Source organism: Lathamus discolor, chromosome 4 (genome assembly GCF_037157495.1).
Source record: "Lathamus discolor isolate bLatDis1 chromosome 4, bLatDis1.hap1, whole genome shotgun sequence".
Lineage (NCBI taxonomy): Eukaryota > Metazoa > Chordata > Aves > Psittaciformes > Psittacidae > Lathamus > Lathamus discolor.
Genome location: NC_088887.1, coordinates 18334260 through 18358593, shown reverse-complemented (window position 1 = coordinate 18358593; position 24334 = coordinate 18334260). Strand labels below are relative to the sequence as shown.

General features: G+C 45.5%; 1 protein-coding gene across 3 annotated transcripts; it reads left to right on the top strand.

The window, feature by feature from the left end:
* The first annotated feature begins 5412 nt into the window (after positions 1 to 5412).
* Positions 5413 to 17835, top strand: LOC136013106 (hepatic and glial cell adhesion molecule-like). Of its 3 annotated transcripts, XM_065676432.1 has the most exons (8): positions 5413 to 5538; positions 6357 to 6437; positions 6520 to 6635; positions 8561 to 8809; positions 9300 to 9368; positions 12191 to 12328; positions 12926 to 13045; positions 15233 to 17835. In XM_065676432.1, the coding sequence occupies exons 1-8, from the start codon at positions 5456 to 5458 to the stop codon at positions 15391 to 15393; spliced, it is 1017 nt and encodes a 338-aa protein (XP_065532504.1). In that variant the 5' UTR covers positions 5413 to 5455; the 3' UTR covers positions 15394 to 17835. The 3 variants fall into 3 exon arrangements, with proteins under 3 accessions (XP_065532504.1, XP_065532503.1, XP_065532505.1); XM_065676431.1 differs by having other exon boundaries at positions 6357 to 6635; XM_065676433.1 differs by lacking the exon at positions 9300 to 9368 and having other exon boundaries at positions 6357 to 6635.
* The last annotated feature ends 6499 nt before the right edge of the window (positions 17836 to 24334 follow it).

Here is a 24334-nt window from a genome sequence, read left to right as displayed (position 1 = left end):
GCTATGCCACAGAAACTGTATGTGATTGGTGTGCTTGCCCTGGACAGCTGGGATCTTTACGTTCTTGTCCTCTGGACTTACTTCAACAGTCTTATGTTGGGGACCCCAGAGCTGAACACAGTAGTACAGGTAGGGAACAGCAGCATCTGGCCCCAGATAACTTCAGCATCACACAGCAAAAGCAAGTGCTGGGGCAGGAAGCATGAGTCGAGGACCAGTGGTGTTTGTCTCACCGGAGAGGTATCTGAGGAACAGCATAGCTCATCTGGGAGGTTCATCTCCTGGGTTCTGCTTTGTCTGCAGAGTGGGTATCCACACAGGTTTTCAGAGTGGGTATCTACACAGGTTTTCCTTCTATCAGCCCTGTTGCTAGGCCCCCAACATAACTCATCCATGTTTGAAGGATCTCAGATGTTCCTTCCACCTCTTGGCAAGAGAAAGCTTAAAATACCCATGAATGTTCTGAAGAAACAGAGAGCATGCCCATGGGCCCTGTCACAGGAGCTCCAGAAATCCTGGCCCTGACTCCTGCAAGTGTTGTATCGTTTCATCGCTGAGGTACTACAGGCTGGAGAAACCACAGATACTTTGTCCTGGGCCCAGAGCCTTTCTGTAGCACTTCCTGATATCAGCATGTTTCTGCAACATGCTTTTTATAATTTGTGGGTTACTTTAAATGTCTTTGTCACAGAGATAGCATCTCTCATTGAGGCTCTGACATCAGCTATGTTTGGAGAAAGGCTAATGGTTGAGGTGAACTTTTAATTTGAGTTAGAACAGTCTTTTTTATGGTCTCTTTGTACTGGAATCTGGAAAAACAGTGTGGCAATATGTCTCCTTCACTCTCTCCTTTACTCACAGGTTATCTCTTGAGGCAGAGGTAAGAGGAATGAGAATAAAAATCCAGTTCCCTTCTCTCTTCCTGATTTGCCTTATTCAGCATCCATGTGAGAACTGGTCAGGAGAAATGCCCCACGTGCAAATTTCTGTGGGAACTATGGCAAATGGGAGATTTCAGGAGGTAGAGAGAAACATCCATGAGCTGTGTCTGGCCTTTCTGCTTTCTTAAGACTTGACAGGAGACCTCTGCTCTGGTCCTTGTGGTGAGGAAGAGCCTCTCTGTCAGACATGCTGGTAGACAGTGCTGTGTGCATCCATTGAGGTGAGTGGCAAGTGTACTTAGGGTGTGGGTTAGCTTGGAGAATGGACTGCTGTTGGTACAATTATGTCTATCCACAGCTGCAATGCAGCCTCTTGTTTTTTCTGCTCCTCTAGGGCCATGCAAGCCACCTGCATCTGGCTGGACATCCAGACTGACAGGCTCTTCCTGGTGTGTTGGGTCCCAGGCAGCAGTGCTGTGGTGCTGTATCACAAACGTATGAACTGAAAGTGCTACAGGACAGCTTATGGGACAAGGGCCAGTGGAGCAGGTCTCATGCAGAGTATACGGTATTTGGCAGGCCTGTACTGCGGGGCTACCTGGGAAATCTATTTATGTCCATGTCCTTGTTGTCTGTAGCTGGGAGCCTGCAGGTTTATTTCCATTTTACAGATCTATGTGGGGCTATAGAGTCCCTGACTCAAGAGGGCCTTCATCTATGATCAGAAGTCCTGGTCACTCTTCTTACTATGCCAGTACAACCTATTTTGTCCAAAGGTCACTTGCTCTGAACATGATTTACATGAACATGATTTACAGGAGTACTCTGATTATGTGTGTCTGATTCCTAAGTAAGCTGTAAAGTAACTGTAATTTCCCAACTTTGCTGTTAGAGAAAAAAAGTGCAAGACTGTCTCTTTATCACCATGTAAGTGTATACATTTTTATGTATACTCTTCTATTTTTTGCTTGTTATTACTGTTTCTTTGATCAAGAAAGAGTTCAGCGTTCAAGAATAGCTCTCTGCCTAGTTCCATTTAGCAAAGATTTCATATTCTTATGAACATAAATCTCTATCAGTCTCTGCAAGTTCAGCCTCTGGGATGCTGCTGCCCCTACACAGAAGCATCTTGAAGGCTTGACCGCTATTCCTGCTTTGTGGCTGCACAGCTAAACCCTCCTCAGAGCCACTCAAAACATGTTTAATTAAAAACAGTCTCATGCATGAATAGCTGTAGGCGTGGATTGGACAGGTAAGTTAGCATGACTGCAAGCCTCTGCCTCCTCCCGGTGCTGCAGAAACCAGGTTGTAACTGCCATGCTGTGGCCAGGAGCCAGTGCTGGGGCAGGGGGGGCCTCAGCAGCCTGCAGAGCCAGCTCCATGCGTTGCTGGAGCTGTGGGCTCATTTTCTGTTTCCACACACTGAGTTTCTAGCATCTGGCTCTGCCGCCTTCCTCCGTGTTAAGCCAGGTCTGTGTATTTCCCCAGTTAACGCTGACATGCATTAATGACAGTAAAAACAGGTACGCTGCTAACACCAGCCTGTTTAAAGGAAGATGTGCGGAGTCAGTGTGTACAAATTTCTCTGTAATACTTCACAGCTTACTTCCTGCTTTACTTGCTAGCTCAGGTTTTCCAGTCTCCTGTGTTCTATCAATGCCTTATGTCATGTAAGGTATGAATCTCTATTCTCCTTTTGTGATGCTGTTGGAGGCTAAATGAACAAAATAATCCTGTGAGCTTGCAACTCACCATGTAAAAAGATTTTTAGTTCACCTTCCAGCTACAACTTCTTATAGAAACATAGAATAGATTAGATTGGAAGGGACCTTAAAACTTATCCAGTTTCAACCCCCTGCCATGGGCAGGGCCACCTTCCTCTATACTAGGTCACTCAAAGCCCTGTCCAGCCTGGTCTTGAACACTGCCAGGGATGGGGCAGCCACAGCTTCTCTGGGCACCTGTGCCAGCACCTCAGCACCCTCACAGGGAAGAATTCCTTCCTAATGTCTGATCTAAATCTCCCCTCTTTCAGTTTAAAGCCATTCCCTCTTCTATCACTATTTGCCCTTGTAAAAAGTCCCTCTCCAGATTTCTTGTAGCCCCCCTTTAGGTACTGGAAGGCTGCTATGAAGTCTCTTCTTCAGGCTGAACAACCCCAAGTCTCTCAGCCTGTATCCATAGATAAGTGCTCTAGCTTTCTGGCCCTCCTCTGGACTCAATCAAGCAGCAACACATCCCTCTTGTGCTGGGGGCTCCAGAGCTGGACGCAGTACTGCAGGTGCTGTCTCAGAGAGCAGAGCAGAGGGGCAGGATCACCTCCCTCTACCATGCCTTTCTTATTTCCCTCCCCTTCTACTTGTAGTTTCTGTTAAGCCTCACAAGGTGTTTTCTATCTGCAACAATCACACAAAACTTTGTCTTTATATAAAAAAGGGAAGTGAATTTTCTAGCTAGCCAAGGGTGTTGTGAGCATTCATTAACCAATGTTAAAAATTAGTGTCTAATCTCATCAAAGAAATTCATTATACATGTAATTTGAGAGTGTTGCTCTTAAGAGGAGGCTGCTGATGGATGACAACACAGGCTTTGCATGTGCTGTCATCTTTATCCTGGCTGTGAGGGTTTTTTTTTCTTAGCTAGTGAGGCTGTGAGGGACAGAAGGAACCTAATGGGACTTCACATACCATGTGATGTATGGGGCACTTGCAGTCAAGAAATATTGAACTCATAAATGTACTCATTTGTCCTGGAGTTGCTGAGAGGGAGACTAAATACAGGACCCTGCAATGTCACAGTCATGCAGTCACTTCTGGAACAACAGAACTACAGTAGGAAGGCCATATTTTCCTTAGATTTTACTGCTAATCTTTAAATGAGCTCTATGATGCTGCTGTCATTGGCTGGAGAAGAAGTGAATTTTTGCTGGATGTGGCTGTATGCAGACCCCTTTTGCATTTTGTTGATTTTCTGCGACTCTGAACAACTTGGGGTGGTATTTTGAAGCGACCCTGCGCATGCTGTCTGTTCTGTCTTGTGCCTCCACCACAGCACTGCAACCCTCAGCTCTACCAGCTTGCCCTTCACACATGAAGGTGAAATGAAGTTGAATGTGCACATCCAAGGCAGGTAGTTAGCCCCAGTCTTGCAGCGACATTTGAGAAAGATTTTCTTCATGCCATATCAGCAGCACAGAAGGAAATGAAAGTGTTTCTTACTTACTGTAAATACTTTTCTTTCTACCCCTTCCTCTACACTGTTGCATCTGAAGACTTGCTTCACTGCTTTTCTCAAAGAAGGCTATTTCTGGCACATCTTAGAACAGTTTAGACCTGTCCTATGCGTGTATGATAAACGCAGGATTATGCTGTGGTAACCTTGAATAAACCTGTAAATTTTGGACACTGGGTGTAGGAGATGAGATGTAATTGTCACTACTGAGAAGTCAGAGGGACCAAACCAGTGGCTGATATGTGGAATTATCAAGCAGAGCCAAATTCTTTGAAAAATAGTGTGGACCACAACACAAGGGGTTTAACCATTTCTCAGAAATGTTTATACATATAATTCCACAGTATGGAGCTTCCTTAACAGGCTGTGTTTGTGCTGTTTTTCTGGACACAGACATAAAAGTGTAAGATTGCTAGCTGCATTCTGAATAGTTGTTCCCTAGTACATCTGCTAAGTGCATATGAAAAAATCCAGGCATTGGCTCTAGTGTTATGGAAGTTTGCTTCCTCCAGTGAGTGAGATGGTTTCTGGTGTGTTGCTTGTGTAATCAATCCACCTTGGTACTCAGTGCAAAATGCCAGTGTGCTTTAAGCCATCTCAACGAATGTGAACAAAGTATCTGGGCCTGTATGGCCTTGTAGGTAACTGGTTCACTGTGGTTCTTAAAAGACTGGCTTTTTGGTCTCATCTGTAGGATCTGCACTACAGAGCCAGGGTGGCTCCTGGGTGCATTCTGTCCAGTTTTGCAATGCAACTTCCTATAACCTTTATTCTGTGCCTGGGGTGGATGCATGGAGCCCTTTCCTGCATGACAGGTACTATTGAGGCACTAGCTTCTGGTGATGTACCTTTGAGTACAGAGGGAAAGCCTTCTCCCACCTGTGCTTCTGGTAAGACTCTCTGTGACTGATTGTTGTTGGTACCTGGTGTGCATGTGCAATGTTTTATCTGACTGGACTTATTTTTTTCCCTGGGTGGGGATACAGTACTTCAAAAACTAGAAAAGGATTAAAGAAAAAAGTGTTTTGCCTTTACCTGCTCTTGGTGTTGGCATCTTCCTAAACGGGGTGAGCTGACCAGGAGATATTTTTGCCTCTCCTTACCTCTCAGCCCTATTCTCACACTTGCAGCTGGCACCAAGGTGCAGGACTTTGCAGAGCACATTCTGGCTTGCATTTGTTCAGCCTGAGTTCAGTCACCCAAAACCTTGCAGGTCTATTTGAAACATTATTCAATCTCTGGAGTTTCTTTTTTTTTTTTTTTTTTTTCCTTCTCTAACTTCTGACATCATTTCCTGAGTGCTATATTCACTGAGCTCTGTAGCCAGATCGTCTTCTCAGCATATGGTGCAAGGAGCTCTTTTAAATGGATTTCAGCTCTCCTTTTACTCTGCAGTGCTTGCTGGTGCTAATAACTCTTACTCATGGTAAGTGGGATTTTTCTTTATGAAGTTGGCACAGATTGCCTAAATTGGCAGACACTTTAATTTTGCTCCAAGACCTCTTAATAACTCTACCAGGTTTGGGGAGATGTCAAATAGCATAAGTGCTAGTGCATGAAAGGGATAGTCAGACCAAAGTAAGATAGATTGTTTTTTTTAGTAAATGAATGATAATTAACAATAGAATACTTTCTCAGTGTACTGCGTCTGTGAAAGCATTTCAGAGGAGAATGTAAGGTCCTTGTGGGCAGAACGCTGGCTGGAGGGGCTAGGGAGGAGGGGGTCCCGCTCCTAATGCTTGGTGTGACCTTGGGTTAGTCCCCAAGCTGCTGCTGCCCTGATTTGTGTACAGTAACTTCGTAGCATGCAGGATTACTGTAAGACTTGTTAAGTTAAAGCTGCCACCTTACTCTTTGTGTAAAAGTAGCTGTGCAGGCAGCAGTTGGTTTTGATATCCTCTGTAAAAGATCCATGGCATCGATGCCCAGAGTATCTTCCTACACAGTCTTGCAGCTCTGAGGGTTGGGTGGGAGATGTTCGTGTCAAATTTGGGGAGAGAAAAAATGAGGTGCTTAGCCTTTTGTAATGTGTGCATGGTGTGCACACCACTCCCATGTCACAGGGTGGGGGGAAGTTGGCCTTTATGCAAGGCTTCCCACTCCTCTGACTTCCAGTTACAGCCTGTCACTAGGGGTGGGTCTGTGCCTCTTGAGATCTCACCTGTGCATTTGCCTGTCTGGGAAGCAGCTGAGAGGGGATGGACACCGCAAGCTTGCTGCCCACACTCTGCATCTCTCCTTTAGGCTCTGTCACCTGGACCAGTGTGCTCAGCGGCAGCTCAGCAGTCTTCTCTGTGGGAATTCACAGCCTGCAGAACCTCTCCAGTATGAGCAAGAGGGACATGAGATGCTTGACAAGTGTCTCGAGTGATACTTTGTTGGCTAAATGTGGCACTTCTGCCCCCAGATGCCTGAACTTCCGGAATGGCTCTCTAGTGCTGAAGACTGTGGAGAAAGAGGATGAAGGAAAATACGAGTTTGTTTTTCACAACACCACCAGAGTTTTTACACTGCAAGTATTTGGTAAGTAGCCTACTTAGCAACAAATAACTTTTGAACTTGTGAGCCTGACTGGAAGCTGGTTCCTTGAAATTCTTCCTAAGAGACCACTTCAGCTTGCAGGAGCTATAGGTGCCTCTGGAACAGCTTCGTAAGATTCTGACACCTCAGGGAGCGGTAATGGTGAGTGTAAGCTAAAGGATGCTTGTTGCATCTGTGTTGTCAGTCTCTCCTGTCTGTTGAGCACTGAAGTAGTCAGTCAGTTGAGCGATGTGCTGGTTTTCCTGCTGTAAGAGATAACAGCACAAACTGTTTGTGAAGTTGAGCCTACAGTATGTAGACCTGTAGCTGGAAATGGACTTCAGTCCATTTCTAGAGTACTCTTTCTGATGGCTCTCACGAAATCTCTCACTGTCCCAACAGCATTTTTGTTGCCAGTGCACACGCTTCCTTAAGGAGTTAACTCTACCTTGCTTGGCTCTGGAAACTGAACTGGTCTTGTGCTGGGTTATTCTCCTGCTTCATGCAGCTGAGGGAAGGTGCTAAACAAATCTGTGTATGACTTTCTGATTTTTAGGTGCCCCTGAGCAGCTTGGAAGTCAGTATCTTCTGGGTCTGTTCAGAGACCAGCTATAGGTTTGTTGCCATGCCAGTCTCCCTGCTGTCCTCCCTATGGCCTCAGAATTGCTGCTCACCTTTGTATGCCTGCTTGTTCATCTGTGGGGTGAGAAGACAGATGCAAAATCACTTCTGTAGCAGACCCAGCTCATTGCTTGTGTTAGTATGGAGAAGGCTTAAATGGGTTTGCCCCCTGCTGAATAGTGCTCCAAAAAGCCAGCGAACATTGTTCTGGTCCTCATCTCCATCATTCCTTTTGCAGGGCTTTCACTTAAAAAAGCTTCTAAGGGAGATTGAATCATATGAAATTGTAATGAAAATGTCTGAGCAAACTGGTCTTAGTGAAGACAAACGGATCTTTAAACCTCTTGGGCGCAAACAGGCGGAACTGCCATGGAGAGTAGGTCAAAGATGTGACTCCTGGGCATGAAGATCAGGGGCTTAGACTGGAAGTAGGCAAAGACTGCAGAAGTGTCCTGGATTTAACCTCCATTTCAGTGAATTTGTTTTGGAAACTTCTGTCTCCTCCTTCTTTTCAGTTGCCACACCTAAGTCAAGGAAACAATTTCACAGCAAAGACAGTGAATTTTAGCTGAAGGTAATGTCCTAGTTGAACAAAGTGATTTCTGAGCTTATTCACATGGATGTTTACATCCACATTCTCAGAGTTACTGTCTTAAAACCATACTATTTCTCTGTCTAGTCTGTATTTGCAAAGTGGCAAATTTAGGAAATAGGCTGGCTCCTTGTAGTAGACAGAGAGAAATTCAGGAAAATGTAGTAAGATCGATGAATCATAACTTCATTTCAAACTGGCCTAGTCTGGGTCATCCTATCTACCTGCAGGTGTCTGGTACCTATGTTGGACATGATTTGTACCAATTGCTCTCTAAAATAGAAGAAGAGGCACAGTAACAACAAAAGTACAAACCTCTGGGGGAGGAGAGGGCCGAGTCTCCTCTGAAGCTAGTTACCTGTTGATTACAGAGGAAGCCCCTGGATGGCATATGCTTTGGATATTTACACCATCCTTTCAGATCATGGGCTTTTATAGATCATGTTTTCAATTTCAGGAAGAAAAATGAAGAAACACCAGATCATGGCATCCCCAAAATAGGTACCAGGAGTCACCATCGGGGTTGGGTGGGCACTGCTAAGCATTTCAGGGCTAGGGGCAGGCACTTAGGTGTCTGGTTGGTTACTTCTGTGCTCCCTGGTAGTAAATGGTGGTAGTAAGGGAAGCTACTGTCCAGCTCCTGTTCATTGCTGAGTTGGTTCCTCACCTCTTTTTTTCCTTCCTGTTCCCACTGCCCTGTGCTGTGTGTAACCAGAGCCAGCCATTGGTATCCAGTGCTTTCCTAATGGGACTGGAGAGTTGTCTTGTAACGTGAACATCAATGAGAGCACCAGCTTTCGGTGGCTGCTGAATGGCACCGTGATGAGTGCCCCTGAGGCTTGTGTTAAGGATGGCGGGAAGAAGGTTCGCCTGGACAAAACCATGCCCGGGGAGTTTGTATGTGAGGTTTACCATGGGAACAGTGTCACCAGGACCAGGCCTGTTTTGCTCTCTTGCAGCTATGGTGAGTAATGGTGTCTCCAGAAAACCTCTCTTTTGGTCTCTTGCAGCAGAAAACTAACGAGTTGTTGCTGTCAGAATAATACTGAACTCTTCTGTCATCTGGCAGCTGCCTTCCAGTCTTGCCACATCCTCCCTTTTAGGAAATTTCCCCTTGACTTCCTCCTCCCTCCTATGTCTCCGAATGACATAGCCTACGACCACATAAAGGATGAAAATTTGTTCAGGAGGTCCTTTTACCAACCCTACAGCAAGGATAGATTGCCATCTGTCCGTTTTCTTACTTCCCAGTGATGGAGACCTTGCACCCTCCTGTGTGCCAATCGTCTATGCCAGTTTAGAAACATGAGCTGCTATCTACCTGACTTTCATCCATTACCCAGACAGCTTTCCAGTTTCTGCAACATCCCTGTAAAAACATGTCCACTAGTTCAGCCCTGTTGCTGCTGGATTCAGCTGAAGTTTTTTGCCTTGTCTTTTTTCTCCTTATTTAGGCGAGCTGCACAAAGATTTACCAGTCTATACTAATGTCTCTCCATCAGCCCTACACCATCAGAGATGCGGTAAAGACACAATTCATTTAGTTATGAAATGTAGTGGATTTACTCTCCATGTCTCTGCTAGATATGTAGTTCTGTGATAAGGCTATGACTTCATCCATTGACAAGCTATCCATATATGCTGAATACACTGCTGGAATGAGGCCATGATTTAATGGAACAGAAAATCAAGATCCTAGGACTGATCAAATCTGCCAGAATTGCATGATGCATGTGTTGTAAGCTCACATTCAAACAAACAAACAAACAAATAAACAAAATTATTAGATAACCTTGGGTGTGCACGACAGCATTGATGGTTTTTCTCCTCTCTGGAAGTGAAGATGATCAACAAAACTACATCAAAATAGCATAATTCTTTATCTGTAAGGTTTTGACAAATTTAGGTGTAATTAATTTATTCATCTTTGATACTAAAAAAATTGTACTGTGCAATAGCACTTAGCATTTTAGAAACTGAGGCATTCCAGGCCCATAGCAGCTACTGTCTTTTTTTTTTTTTTTTTTTTTTTTATGTTTAACATACAGTTGGTGTGAAAGCAAAATTACTGACATAAACCCTGTTTCATGTATACTGGCATTCAGAAGAAATGCTGGGGGCTCTTCAAGCCTGATCACATTGGCACCACTGTCCAGTCTGTGCAGGTTTGGCACTTGTGATTATGGAAAATGATCTTCATTTTGTCTGGTTAAATTGGTCACACATAGTGTAGTCAGACCCAAGTGGGTTGTGGCACTGGGGAATGAGGATGTGAACATCCACAAGCTGTTCAGTCAAGCCCTGTGATAAAACATGCGAGTGTTGGCAGTTACCATTGTTTATTCTGGGTGGCTGCCCAGTCCCCGGGTGTGATATCAGTTCCCCATTTTCTTTTGAAAAGCCCACAGGGGAAATTAGTGATAGGTCTGTTGGGATGGACACATGCGTGAACACAGATTTGGAAGGGTCTGAGAGCAAGAATACAGCAGAGAGTCTAGTTTTTAGTCACTAGAAGCAACTACATTTGTAAAAAGTAAACTAAAGCAATTCTGAATTCTAGTGAAGTGACGTGAAGAGAGAAACAAGTTCAGTTACAGATTAACATTATTTTTGTTGGTTATTATTTGCTCCAGGCAAAGTGCTGAATATAGTTTTGCGCTGTAGGTATGAAATGTATGTAAAAACAGTTATTTAGGCAACCTCTTGGCTGCTGAAATTGATTTTTGAATAACAGCTTAAAACAATTGGGCAGAAATACTGTAAACTGATCAGGCACCAAAGGACTCTGACCACAGGGATCTAAAGCACATGTTTCAGAATTTAACAAGTCAACATACATAAAAGGCTTTTATTGGCTCATTACTTTTTTTATTATTTGTTTATTATAGATTTTTAACATGATATTTTATCCCCCAAAGACCTTTTTAACAAATGGTAATTCTTTAGGAAAAAATAGTCAGGAAAAAAAAATCCAACATGTATTTATACTTCTGACAATATTCTCTAAGCTTTTATCAAAAAGGAAATGAAATTGCTAGGGAAATTATTTTTCATTTGCTGAAAGTTTAATTTTAAGTATAGATTTTTTTGAACTTGGTAACTGTTCCTAAAGAGACTGGAACAAGCACTCCAAAAATACGGAGTGTGTATGATTTCACGCACAGGAGGAGCTGTGTACCCTTGTTTTTACTGTCCTCATGAGTGTGTGGACTATAGCAGTGTGGAGTATGTCCTGGAACATTTGAAACACTTTCCAGCCTTTGGGGATATGCAGCAATTTGTGCATATGGGGTCTTGAAAACAGCCTCTATGTGAGCGTGCTGGTTTCTACAATGTGGTGCTATGCAGGGGTATGTGCAGCCAAAAAGAAGCCAAATGATTAAAAAAGGGATTGTGTAAGCTCACCTAAGAAGTTTAAAGGACTCTGCATTATGGTGATAGTTGAGCTGTATGGGGTTGTTTTTATTTTTTTTTTTTTTTCATGTGGGAAGAAGTGTCTTCCTTCTGGCTGCCCCAGGTTGGAATAAATAGTTTTAGAGAGGAAGCCAGTCTGGATTAATCTCTCTTCTGCAAGTCTGTGATGCCCTCTACCAGCTTCCTTGCTCAGCTGCAAGGCTGACCCATCAAAGCAACCCTGAGCAAGGGACTCTGAGCTGGGCAGTAATTACCACTGACTTGTGTGTGGCCTTCTGCTCAGCCATCTGTAGCCTTCGCCTCCTGCTAGGTGTTTTGAATGATCTCGGTTGGGAAGGGGAATAAAGAGAAATCCTCCCCAGGCGGCAGTGAAACTGGTTTATTACAGCTCTGACTCGGGTGGCTGAAGTCTGTAGTAGCTGAGAAAGTGATCTTTTATCAGACTTGCTTTGAGGTTGGTGTAGTCATTACATGGTTGTTATAAGTGGGTTCTCTGGGCCCTAGCACAAGCTCTGAGGGTGGATTCTGCAGCTTTTCTTTCAGCAGGAGATGCTGCTTTAGGTATCTATCCTCTTCTCAGCTGTCAGTTTTCATAAACCTTGTTGAAATGTAGGATCTTTCAAACTACCACTTTTCTTGTTAAATTTGTTTAAAACTTATGAATTATCTTAGATGTTACTGGTAAGAGTAGGTAGAAACAAATGTGCATAGCTTAACCAAGCAAGTCTCTTCTCTCAATAAACAATCCCATACTATAATTAAATGATGTGACATAAGTCATGATGTGCCACAGTTCACAGGGTCAGCTCCCTTCATCCAAACCAAAGCAACACTAATGTCCCCATGCTCTAACCTGGCTGCAGGATTTCTCCCCTTTGGAGGAAGTAGTTTGTCCACCCTGGTAACTAACAGTGCCGTGTTCCTCTTGCAGGAAGCCTGCTGCAGTATCCATGGTTCATCTACATCCTTGCAGGGGGTGCAGGGGGTGCAGTTATCCTGGTGGTGCTTGTGTCCTCAGTCATATGTTGCTGCATGAAAAGGAAACACAAGTTCATCCCAGTGCCTTCAGGTGAGTGGAGAATGCTGCTTCCCCCTAGGATAAAACTCAGTGTAGGCTGAGGTTAAAATAGCCTCAGCATAAACTGGTCTCAGCTGGGTCACTACTCGTCTTCTAGCCAGTCCTCCCTTGTCCTGGTGGAGCAGAAAGCTGCATGCTGATGGGCAACTATTGTGACCAGCAGGGTGTGGAATTAAACCTTGCTTTTGCTTTTTTTCACCTCACGCTTGCCACCATGTGCTCCTGAAAAGAAAGAAACAACAAAATCTCTTCTATGGGCAAGAAAATTGAGCCTCATTCATATCTAATCCTGAAATGACCTGTAGGCTTCTGATGGCAGTCCTTTGTCAACACCAGTCCCTGACTGCAATCTGCCTGTGCCCAGTGACATCACCTCAAGCTGTGATCCTGCCAGCATGCCCAGGCTGGTCTCTGACAGGTTGCTGTTGGCCCACTGTACATGGCATCTGTCTGCTCTGGGAATGGAGCCAGTGCCACCTGAGGAGGAGATACAAGCATGTGTTGGTGGTCCGACCTACAATGTATGTGCTGAGGCTGCTGGGATGTGCGGGACCTCTTTGTTTCAAGTTTCTGGTTTTGGTTTTGCAGAGGAGGAGAAAGATGACAGACTAACAATGTCCATGATCTCCGGTGAAAGTGTGAAGAGTCCTCCCAGTGGAGATCATGTTGAGGCTCAAGCTGCACAAATTGACTGTCCTCCAAAGCCTGGTGGGTCCAGTGACTTGATTTAAGTTGAACAGATAGCTCGTTTAGGAGGGTGAAGGACAAAAGGGATGTGTGTGGCTGATAGGGCAGGAGCCGACTATAGAGAGGGGCCTGGGACTCACTTGGTGAGCACATGCTTGGAAGGTGCTACATTTTGTCCAGACAACAGGAGTTGCAGCAGGTCATTTATCAGTATGTTACTTGTGCTTGGCTTCTACATAGGAGTGACTCTTGCCCTCACCCAGCCATGAGGTGTAATGGCAGCCATCCCACGCAGGGTACGCCGGCAGCCTGCAGCCTGTTCCAGTACCTCATGTGCTAAAATACACATCTCAAAAACAGCACCCCCCTCAAAACTTAACACATTTCCTGCAATTGTATCATGCCTCCTTCCCCTTCCTTCTCGTCAGTAACATTTTATAAGACTCCGCATTGTTTTTGTAAGCAGTCATCTTCAGGAAAGTGTCCACCAATATGCTGATCTATAAAGACAGCTGAATCCCATTAAAGTTGGAGGTTCATGTATTTCATGGAATCAGAATAGATTGGTTTGGAGGGGACCTTAAAGTTCATCCAGTTCCAACCCCCTGCCATGGGCAGGGACACCTTCCACCAGAGCAGCTTGCTCCAAGCCCCATCCAACCTGGCCTTGAACACACTGCCAGGGATGGGGCAGCCACAGCTTCTTGGGACACCCTGTGCCAGCGCCTCAGCACCCTCACAGGGAAGAATTCCTTCCTAATATCTAATCTAAATCTACCTTCTTTCAGTTAAAGCCATTTCCGCTTGTCCTGTCACTACATGCTGTTGTAAAAAGCTCCTCTCCAGATTTCTTGTAAGCCCCCTTTAGGTACTTGAAGGCTGCTGTAAGGTCTCCCGTGTCTTTTGTTCAGGCTGAACAACCCCAGCTCTCTCAGCTTGTCTCCATAAGAGAGGTGCTCCAGCCCTCAGATCATCTTCATGGCCCTCTTGTGGACTCACAGGTTCATGTTCTTGTCCTGGGGGCCCCAGAGCTGAATGCAGGACTGCGGGTGGGGTATCACAAGAGTGGCATAGAGGGGGAAAATCACCTTGACCTGCTGCTCACGCTCCTCCTGATGAGGCACAGGACATGCTTGGTTTCTGGGCTGTGAGCGCACACTGAAGCTGACTCATGTTGAACTTTTCATCAGCCAACACCCCCAAGTCCTTCTCCTTAGTCTGCTCTCAACCATTCTCCTCCCAGCCTGTGTTAGTGCTTGGGATTGCTCTGACCCAGCTGCAGGACCTTGCACTTGGCCTTGTTGAACCACATGAGGTTCGTTAATTTGGGACTAAAGTGGGAATACAGTCATGTTTTATATCCTTCAAAGGAATCAAAACTAGAATCCTATGACTTTAGCACGTGTATGTTCAAGAGAGTGCAGTGGTGAAAACCTTTCAGAAATCTCCTGTTCTGTAAGTGCTTGATGTTAATACTCCACTATATGCATTATGTTTCCCTCAATTTTTTTTCACAAATGTGCATGCTGGCAACACCTTACCCAGAAATGCACTATCATCACCTGAAGTAGGCCTAGCAGAGACATCATGAACTGGAAGTCATAGCATTGTCTCAGTACTGCTGTCTCCAATTCTGGTGTCTTTCACTGTACCAAGCTCATCCTCTCAGCAGCTCAGCTATGTTTGATGTCTAAGCTTGGATGCTGCTTTGCTGTGCTTTCAAAATATTAAATACTACTCATTGATATATTGCAAGAAAGAAGAAAAAGTAATTCAGGTCATTGTTTAATATTATACTTAAACTGTAGACCTTTTTTTCGTAAAAGATTTACACATTGTCAGTGTGACTGACAAAGTGCCTCACATTCAAATTTTCTACCAATAAGTAGAAAGCAGAGGTGTGTATTTAAAGTGTTCACATGAGAATACATTAAATGTATGCTGTTTCCCAGCTTTAATTACTCAGATGCAACTGAGTAGATTTGGCTGAGTAGAATTTTTATATATTTGGGACACCAAAGTGTCTAAAGCTATAACGGACAACTCAGTAAATGAGTAGTTACAAAGAAGACTGAAATTTTGCTTGCAGACACGTGGGTAGAGGGGCCTGAGCGGGTTAGGCAGCCAGCAGCATCAAGGGCTGGGAAAGGGTTTCCACAAGGGTGAGCATAGGGCAGGCATTTAAACCACTTCTCCCTTCTTCTCCAGATGCTGCCCAGACTGATCAAGATGTTGAGCCTCAGCCACTCGTGGAAGAAAACTTGGCAGTGGAGGTGGAGGCTGAGGAAATGCCAGACCCAGAGGTCATAGTTGATGTGGAAAGCCAGGAAAGTCCCTCAGACTGTTTCCCGGATCCAACTGATGACTGATCTGGCATGCTTGCTGTTCTACCCTGCCTTGAAGCCTACAACACCTGTCCCTTGCATCCCATAGTCCCACTATGTGTAAGAATTAGTCCAGGAAATTTCAGCAGGGGAAAGGCATGAGGTGTCAGGCCTGCTAACTTCATTAAAAAAATAAATATGTATACAAGGAAAAGCAGATTCTTGGCTTGAAGGCCACACTTCTGTGGGCTGACAGGTTCTCTAACAAACAAAACTGGGCAGCTTGTTGATGCTTTGCCTCTTAATAGACCTGCAGCTAAACTGTGGAGCCCTAGAGGACAGCCTGAAATTAGATGGGTGGCTCCTCTGCTTCCTGCCACCTTATGCCTTGCCTTGTCTCTCACAGCCAGCAGCTCCTGCAAGGGGCAGGCGGGGCAGGCAGGGCAGGCAGGTTGGGATGGCCTTCCAGTCCCAGACAGAAACAAGAACTTGCCAGAGATTTCCTGAGAAAGCCCCTCCTTCAGAGATTTCAAGGCATTTTTCACAGGCCCTCAGAAAAAAGCGCAATGGAGGTCTCAGCTAGGTATCTGCTGTGCTTGGTGTCTATCTGAATCACTCCTCTGAGCTCCAGCCCCTTTATGATTTGGTCACCACTTGATGTTTGGGACCAGGAGTAGTGGTGGTGGCAGGGATTGCTGTGTGCAGACCCTAGGAGGTAATGTTGGCTTGCTTGCTTTTTGACTCCCTGTAATGGCTTTCACCAGAACCTCACTGCTCAGGTTGTGAGTTAAAACAGCTCCATCACTAGCTCGCTTGCTTGCAGCAGGAGGGGGCCTGGGGTGTGTAATTTTGTCAGAAATGTTGATTATAAAACTGAGATAGTTCATCAGTACAAGCATTAGTGCCTTTAGTGTAATGGTTTAGCTACTGCAAGCTGATAAAGCAGGGCATCTGCCTGTGCATGTAGGCTTTTTCAGTGCTGTGTTATTTGGACAGGCAGGAGCCATTCACAGACTCTCTTAGGCAAGTCTTACTGCTATGCACGTCCTGCTCTGCTCAGGAGAGGTTTGCAAGTAGAGCAGCTGGGGTAGACTTGCAGGGAAGAAGGATGAGGTAAGGAGAGGGTACAGACTTGATCCCAGGCAGCAGGTAACTGAGTCCCTGGCAAGCTGCCCAGGGCTGCGGGGTTCTCGAGGCACAAGGAGTACTGCAGATGCACTGCCAGAGCAAGGTATTTTCTGTATGACTGCATTTTGGTAGCTGGAAGTGAGACATGTTGGTGTTAACCTAGCCCTGTGGGTAGAAAGGCATGGTAGAGTGAGAGATGGTACAGGTTGAGGCTGAAAGGAGTGGGAAAGTGTGTGTTACATTCCTCTCTTCCCTTCTTGCATCCCTCTCTTTCCTTTTGTTCTTTTATATTGTGCTGATATTGTGCCGTGAATCCCTTCGAAAGAGATTTGAGATATGCCTTGTAAATGTCACCCAACAAGGTCAGCAAAGTCAAAACCAAGCTAAAGCCACTTCTCTCCCAGGCAGGGGAACTGGTAGGACTGCTGCATGTCTGTGTACATGGCAAAGCTCTGCACCTGTGACGCCCAGCTGTAGGTTGCTGTTCTTGTTGTTTCCTTGTCTTGTGACTCTGTTTAGAAGATGTTTGGATCTCGTGTGCTGTGTTGGTGGTGATTCAGCCTCTCTGCTTTCTAAGGCTGCTGTAGGAATCAGATTTTCCACAGTAAGAGGAAGATAGTATTTCTTTTCCTCATGGTGCTGTTCTAGCTCCTTTCAGTGCAAACATTCCTCAAAGGCTGTGAGTTGAATGACAAGAATGTGACGCCAAGTGCTTGGGGTGGCAACTGCCTGTTAGCAGCACAGTAGCAGTGAGTGATGCTGGGTGAACAGGGGCTGCTGTCACCAAAATGGGAGGACAGTCAGCTTTGCATCTCTTCTGCACTTTCTGCCAGGGGCAGGCAGGGGACAGTCGACTCCCGTATGTGCTTTTAAGGGGGAACATTTCTTTGGGCTGCTCTGAAGTAGAAGCCAGCAGCGTTCTGGGTGCTGAGGGTGGCAGAGTAGGGCCACCCTTGTCCTGCTGGGCTGGTGCATCCTGACTTCAGCTTGTCCTAGTGCTGCCTTGCTTCTGTCAGCCCTGGGAGGGCTGGGGTGCCCTATTAGCACCACCACTTCACCACCATTAGCGTAACCCCAGTCCAGGAAGCATTTTTCCCATTGAGACAGGAATCTGAGACTCAAGATGGCTTTATGGGGCATATGGCTTTATGAGGCATATGTCTGTGAGGACATGGCTGATTTTCTGTCCTTCCTTGCTGAAGATGCAGGGCAAAGGTTTCTGTTACTGTGAGGTGTGAAGTGCAGCCTGTGCTCTTCCTTTAACTGTATGTTTTCATGTCCAGCTATTGTTCTTTTTTGATGGCTTTCTTTTCCCCATTATGATTTTGTTCCTAATAAAGAGATCCGTTTTCTAACTTCTTTTGGAAATATTTAAGTTCTGTTATTTAATAATTGTTTCTTTATGGGTTTCACTGAAAGTACAGTCTAGTTTCCAAAGCTTCACCCAGCCAACTGAAGGAAAGGTGGTAACAAGTTACTGCTGCCTTGGGTAGTGTGGAGAACAGAGATCGCAAGGACATTTGTCACAAAGAGATCACAAGAAGAGGCTGTAGAACAGTAGCATGCAACTAGTCCCTGATGGAGTGTGTGTGCTAATGTGTCTGCACATCTGAGTGCACCAGCAGCTCACCAAACCCTGCTCTGGTGCCTTGCCCAAACTGTGAGGTGCGGGGAAGGGACACAGGGAGATGGTCTTGTTTTACCCATCTTTATCCCCCTGTGTTTGCGACACCTAAGACACCTTAGCTGTGAGAGAGGATGCTTGACGGCATGGCTGCTTTTGAAAGGAGTGTTGTGGTTTAAGCCCAGTCGGCAATCAGTTGCTCGCTCACTCCCCCTCTTTTTCCCTCTGCTCCTGGAAGGATGGGAAGGAGAATCGGAAGAAAGTAACTCCCACGGGTTGACATAAGAACAGTCCAGTAACTAAGGTATAACACAAACCACTACTGCTACCACCAATAATAATGAGAAGAGAAATAACAAGGGAAGAGAATACAACCGCTCATCACCTGCCTACCGATACCCAGCCCAACCTGAGCAGCGATGTAGCCCTTCCAGGTAACTCCCCCCAGTTTATATAGTGGGCATGATATGCTGTGGTATAGAATACCTCTTTGGTTAGTTTGGGTCAGGTGTCCTGTCTCTGCTTCCTCCTGGCTTCCCCTCCTCCCTGGCAGATCATGAGACTCAAAGTCCTTGGTCAGAGTAAACATTACTTAGTAACGACTAAAAACATCGGTGTTATCAGCGTTGTTCTCAGGCTGAAAGCCAAAACCACAGCACTGCACCAGCTACTAAGAAGGAGAAAAATGACTGCTACTGCTGAACCCAGGACAGAGAGGTAACTCTCTCATGCTCATCCTTAGACAAGTGGGCCCAGATGGTATATAAAAACAATGTGCTGGCGGTTTGCGATCATATAAATCCCTTGACTTTACCAGTACAGGGTTAACCCTGGAACAGTGGTGGGACTGGACATGGGTGATTGTGTTTTGCAGCCCGGGAACCCAGCACCTCAAGGAAACTCCTGCCTGAATTTGCAGTTGTTTTCCAGCCTGACTATGGTGCTGCATCACCAAAGGCAATAGTGAGATACTTCCATCAGAAAGTATCTGGCAGAATAATGGGTATGGACATATGCAGGGCTGTCAGGAATTTGACCAGAAACAGATGTCTGTGCTGCTTTTTTGGGACTTCTAGTGGCCCAGATGATGCTGTGCCATGCCAGCCCTACACTTGCTGGGTTGCTGAGGCAGCCCTTGGTGCCAGGGTGTCCCCAGGGACCTGTGGCCTCCTGTGGGGAGCTGCTTCCACAGACAGCTGACAGTCACATTGTCCTCTTTGGCCACTGGTCCTGGTTGGGAAGACTGGGAGTAGGGCAGAGCCCATCCTTGTGCTCAGAGGGCTGGCAGGAGAAAGGGAGCTCCATTCTGTGGGAAATGAGGATGATTTGGGATATGTTTTTTTACCACTTGGAAAAAACCACCAGTGGTTTATAGTACTGTGCAGAATAGATGTTTAGCTTTGTATCCATGTCACTGTTTTGTGGTGGGAAGAGAAAAATTTTCCACTGCATATGGCAAATGCTCAGCAACAAATGACACAAAATGTAATTCATAGTGTTTTCATAATGGGATTCATGCAGTTTGTGTATATAAAAAGAGACAGAGGATGATCTTATTTGACACAAGACATAGGTGAAAGCAAAAGCAGAAAACAGATGTAGTGTATAACAGTAGCAGAGAGAGGGAAATGATCCCTTCAGATTTTTTTAGCATTCAGGATGAATTTCTCCCAACAAAATTCTCACGTCAGTAAAGCTCCCCATACTAGTTATGAAACAGTTTGTGCCCTTCTTTCCAGCCTTGACCCCAGGCTGCTGTGCCTGATGTCCTGGTGGCTGTGTATGTAGCCCTTGCAGTCCTACCTCCAGGCAGGGTAGAGTGAGGTGCCCCATAGACTTCCATAGGTAAACACACAGAATCAGTAACAGAAGTGGGCAAGAAGAGCAGCATCACCCATGTCTGTCTGAGATGGAAGCAGAATTTGGTGAGGTGTCATCACAGAGGCTTGGATTAGCATTTGGGTATTGTTTGTGCCTTCATCCAGGTTGCTTAGAGCTGGGGCACAATCAAACCCTGCCTGTACAAGGCTAGCAATGGTGAAGTTCCTCGAGCGCATGCGATGCTCCCCTCTTGTCCTCTGGTGTAAAACAGGCTGGGAAACAACATCATTGCCCAGTGGGGACCCTGTGACCTTTGACAACCAGTGACTGCATTGGTTTTGTTCACAATGAGCACTGTGTTTCCTTTCTACAAAGGTATGTGACTCATCTCTAAGGCAGCGGATGTGGCTGGAGACACTAGGGGAGGCTTTACCAAGAACCTAGTAGGTCCTTAGATGAAGCCCTTCTAAATACTTGTACTTTTGCAGCAAGCAAATGGAGGCAAGCATTGTGTTAATCATATCAAGATTAATTTAACTTTGATATGATCAGTTAAGACATCTCTTTGGGCTATGCAGGACCACTGGGAAATGTGGGGTCTTTCTGGCTGGCCTCCCCCAGACACCACTTGTGTGGTTCCAGGCTGGCTGACGGGCTCAACTGGAGCTCTTGGCCAGCTCTGGGACTGAGAGACTCTTACTTCCAGCCATCTTGATCACCAGCAAGAAACTTGGCTGAATCACACAGCCATCCACTGTTGATAGGGACTAAGGAAACTGCCTGTATCAAAGCAGTCTGACTGCAGAGCAACAGATGTTCAATGATAAGGCAGATGGGGTGTGGGGGAGGAGAGATGCAGAGACACCCCCCCTTAAAGTGTTCAAATATGGGTAAACCCCTCAGAAGCTAGACAGCAATTGCATTCAAATATCATGTGAACTGCCCGGGGCAGTTCTGCCCATGCAAGCCAATAGCATCATGGGCACCTTCATGAAGGAGTCTGTCACCTCAGCCAGGAGGTGGGGTTTCAGCCCCAACAGCTCCTTGTCCCTGGGGTTCCCCCACCCTCCCATCAGCCATGAGGGCATGAAGGGCCTGACTTCATAAAATCATACATTATGCTTGCAAGGTTAGGTACCTGACTATGTCCCTCACCTCTCAACACACCTACAGATGTGTGCCTGGCACATTGGTTCCTGCCCCAGGAGCTAACATTTCCATCTTCTTCAGTCTGCATCTTCCATTGTCTTCAAGCTTTGCTCAGAGAAGGGGCCATTGGCCAGCACCATGTCTCCCCTTCACTGAGGGAGCTGGGTTTGGACTCACTGGGCTGCCACCCAGTGATAACCTCATATCCCATCTGGAGCTGGCTGTGGAGCTGCAGGCAGTGAGTGGGGGGATTCATGGCTTTCCCTTCACTCTTCGTGTGGTCCCTGGGGGCTGGAGTGTCATAAGTGAGTCTCTGCCTCCTGGGAGATGGGAATCCTTGGCCTGTGTCCACTATTTTATGGGCATTTAGGGGCAGGGACTGGTGCTGGTGCATGGGGAGACATCTCTAGCCTGCTTATCGTGTTGCTGTACTAAACACTGATGGTAAGGACAGGTTCCCATCTGTAGAGGTAGCAAATATGGGTGACTGTTATCCTTTTATTTTTAATTGACTTATTTTTCTGGTTAGCATATTCCATGTCACATTTAGCCAACATGAAATACTGGATGGGGCTGTAGTATAAGCTGTGTATTTAATATTGTATATCAATAATAACTGCATAGTTAATATTAACTGTGTAGTTAATATTAGATATGAGGGGAAAAAGCAAAACTTGGAACCTGAATTCCATGCAGAATTTTTAAAACCCACCTAAATTGATAACAAATACTCATAGTTTTAGTATTGACTAACGCTATAGAAGCTAATGTATTACAGACCAATGATTACTTGGAGGCAATTTTCTGCAAATCTTTTGGAATTGTAAATACAGTACATTAAAGAGAATTATTATCTGCTCCTGTACCATATGCAAATGGATAAAGAAATACTGTTCAGTGGCTATCCTCTTGCCAGCATTGCTATCTCAGCTGTGGTTTATACAAGCTCTTTTTGGAGAGAAAAATGTATTTTCCCAACACTAGGGACAGAAGCAGTTATAAAAGATTCTTCTGATACTGAAAGTCACATAATAAGAAATCTTAAAAAAAAAAGAAAAAGATGTGATGATGCTTTTGTCTATGTGAAAAGAATTGCAATAGTGACTTTGAATGCATAACTTGAAGCAAAGGGTATTAAGAGTTTATGTTGCATTGCTGGGAAAGCTTTCCATCACAGAGCAATGGGCATCAGAGATTTCTCTTCTGAAACACAGACAAACCTATAGTTAGGGGATTTGGGACAGCAGGGACGTGACCTATATGAATGGCATAGTCAACTGCCTGTCAGTCTTCATTCACCTGGAGCAGAATAGGGAAGGTGGGGTGGGTGAAGGCTTTTCTGAGGCGCAACATGGAGCCTGGAGCAGGAGCTGCCTGCTGGGTGGATGTCTCTGTTGTCACAGGACAAACAGTGACAGCACTGAGAGCAGGAGGAGGATGCAGGGAGCAGAGTCACCACTGTGGGAGATCCACAAGGAAGAAAGGGCACAGGGGTGAATGCCTGAGGGTACAGAAGTGATGCTGAATAATGGCAGTCACAGATGCTGTTTCTTCTACTCAAATGGGTGGGGAGGCTGCAGGGGTCTCAAGCAAGGTCTGTCCTCCATCATCCTGCCAACTCCTTAGGCAGTATAAAGTCTTGCCCTTCGGAAGGCTGTAGTCACTGCTGCTTCCTTCTTGCTCCCACTCTCCCTGACATTTGGAATGAATTGTGTTCTCTAGATGAATGTGCTTCTCTCCAGGTGGTAGATTACAGCTCCCCAAGCCTCTCTGGTGATGCTTAGCCTGGGAAACTGGGGAGGCCTCTCTGCCTTTCTAGTGAGGCATTCGCATGGAATGTGCTCTGCTAGTTTTGAGAAGCCCAAGAAAGAAGTAAACAGAAATCTTCTCATAGCAGCAAACAGGAGATACCTTTTCTTTTTTTATTCTGCCCCCCAGTTCTTCTCTAGTTCAAGCCAGCTCTTTCAGGATTTTTCTCCTGCCTTCACTTTCTTGTATGGGTTTTGCCAAATGACATGGGAGAAGAGTGGTAGGCAGGCAGGCGCCCCACCAGCTTTTTAGGTACCCTGAATACAGGTAAGAGCATGCCTGTTGCCTTTCCTTGCTGTGCACAATCTGGGTCAGGATTTCTGTTGTTGCCATAGGAGGCCATGGTGAAAAGCTGTGCAACTTAAGCTTCTGTTTGTACATATTCCTGCCAAGCTGTGGAGGGTTTGGAGTTCTTTTTCTTCAGGTGATTAATTTTCTGATAAAGAGTTTTGTTTCCTTATCTTTTGTTGAGAATTTAAAGCTTTGTAATTTGGAAAATACAAAAGCCTGTTGATAGTTTCTCTGGAGAACCAGTTGTAGGAGAGGCTCTTCTTTGCTAGAGAGAAGATCTGTAAGAGTCAACGTTACCATGAATTTAATATCTATCTTGAAAAAAACCCAATGGCTAAACAGCCTCAGTGAGAAAGGAAAGTAATGTCTGTGTTTATACTGCATTACCGATGCTGCAGAGCTTAAAAGAACTTCCAAGATAATTCAAATAACTGCTATAGCTGTAGTTCCAACCCAGTGCATCTTATCTGTGTGGGCACAAGGCATGCACAGTAACTTTCCATCGATGCTGCGCTGCAAAGCAGCCACTGAAAGTGGTGTATGTATAGGACATGAAAAAAACATTATCAGGAAAAAGCCCACTTTTCCATGATGGAAACAAAAAGGGTGTCTGAAAAGAATGGTGACACCATCATATACCTGACCAGTGAGACCTTGTTTGTGGCAATAGAGGGTCTGAATGGAAGGTGCTTTCAGATGGTGCTTTGTAGGCAGGTAGTTGGGAGTCTGGGGTTTGGGTCACAGGAGCATCTGGTTTCCTTTGTTGTCCTTCTTTGAACTGTCTGGCTGACCTTTGCAAATCATTTACCCCTCTGCCTCATTTCCCCACCTGTAATACTGTGATGATCACATAGGACTCCTCTGAAAAATGGGTTTAAGCCTTGCTAATATACAGCAGCACCTCGTATCTGTGTGTTGGTGTGGCTGAGAGCTGGGAAGCCCTGTGGGGTGCTGCATGCAGATGTCTTGCATGTGGGCGATATGGTCCGGCTGCCACAGGATGTCTGACTGCCCAGGATGCGAGGGAGGAGGTTTACCAAAGCTGCTATGGTGGACACAACTCTCTTGTTAGCTTTGCTGGCTTGTGAGGTGCTGGTTTCCTTCAGTCCCTCAGGAGTGTGACAGAGGGAGCTGGTAGATGTATTGCCTTCTTGGAAATACTGT

Coding starts and splice junctions, on each gene's coding strand:
- LOC136013106 (XM_065676431.1), top strand. CDS start 5,478: ATGGATTTCAGCTCTCCTTTTACTCTGCAGTGCTTGCTGGTGCTAATA. Junction 5,539..6,356: donor GCTAATAACTCTTACTCATG/GTAAGTGGGATT, acceptor TCTCTCCTTTAG/GCTCTGTCACCTGGACCAGT. Junction 6,636..8,560: donor TTTTACACTGCAAGTATTTG/GTAAGTAGCCTA, acceptor GTGTGTAACCAG/AGCCAGCCATTGGTATCCAG.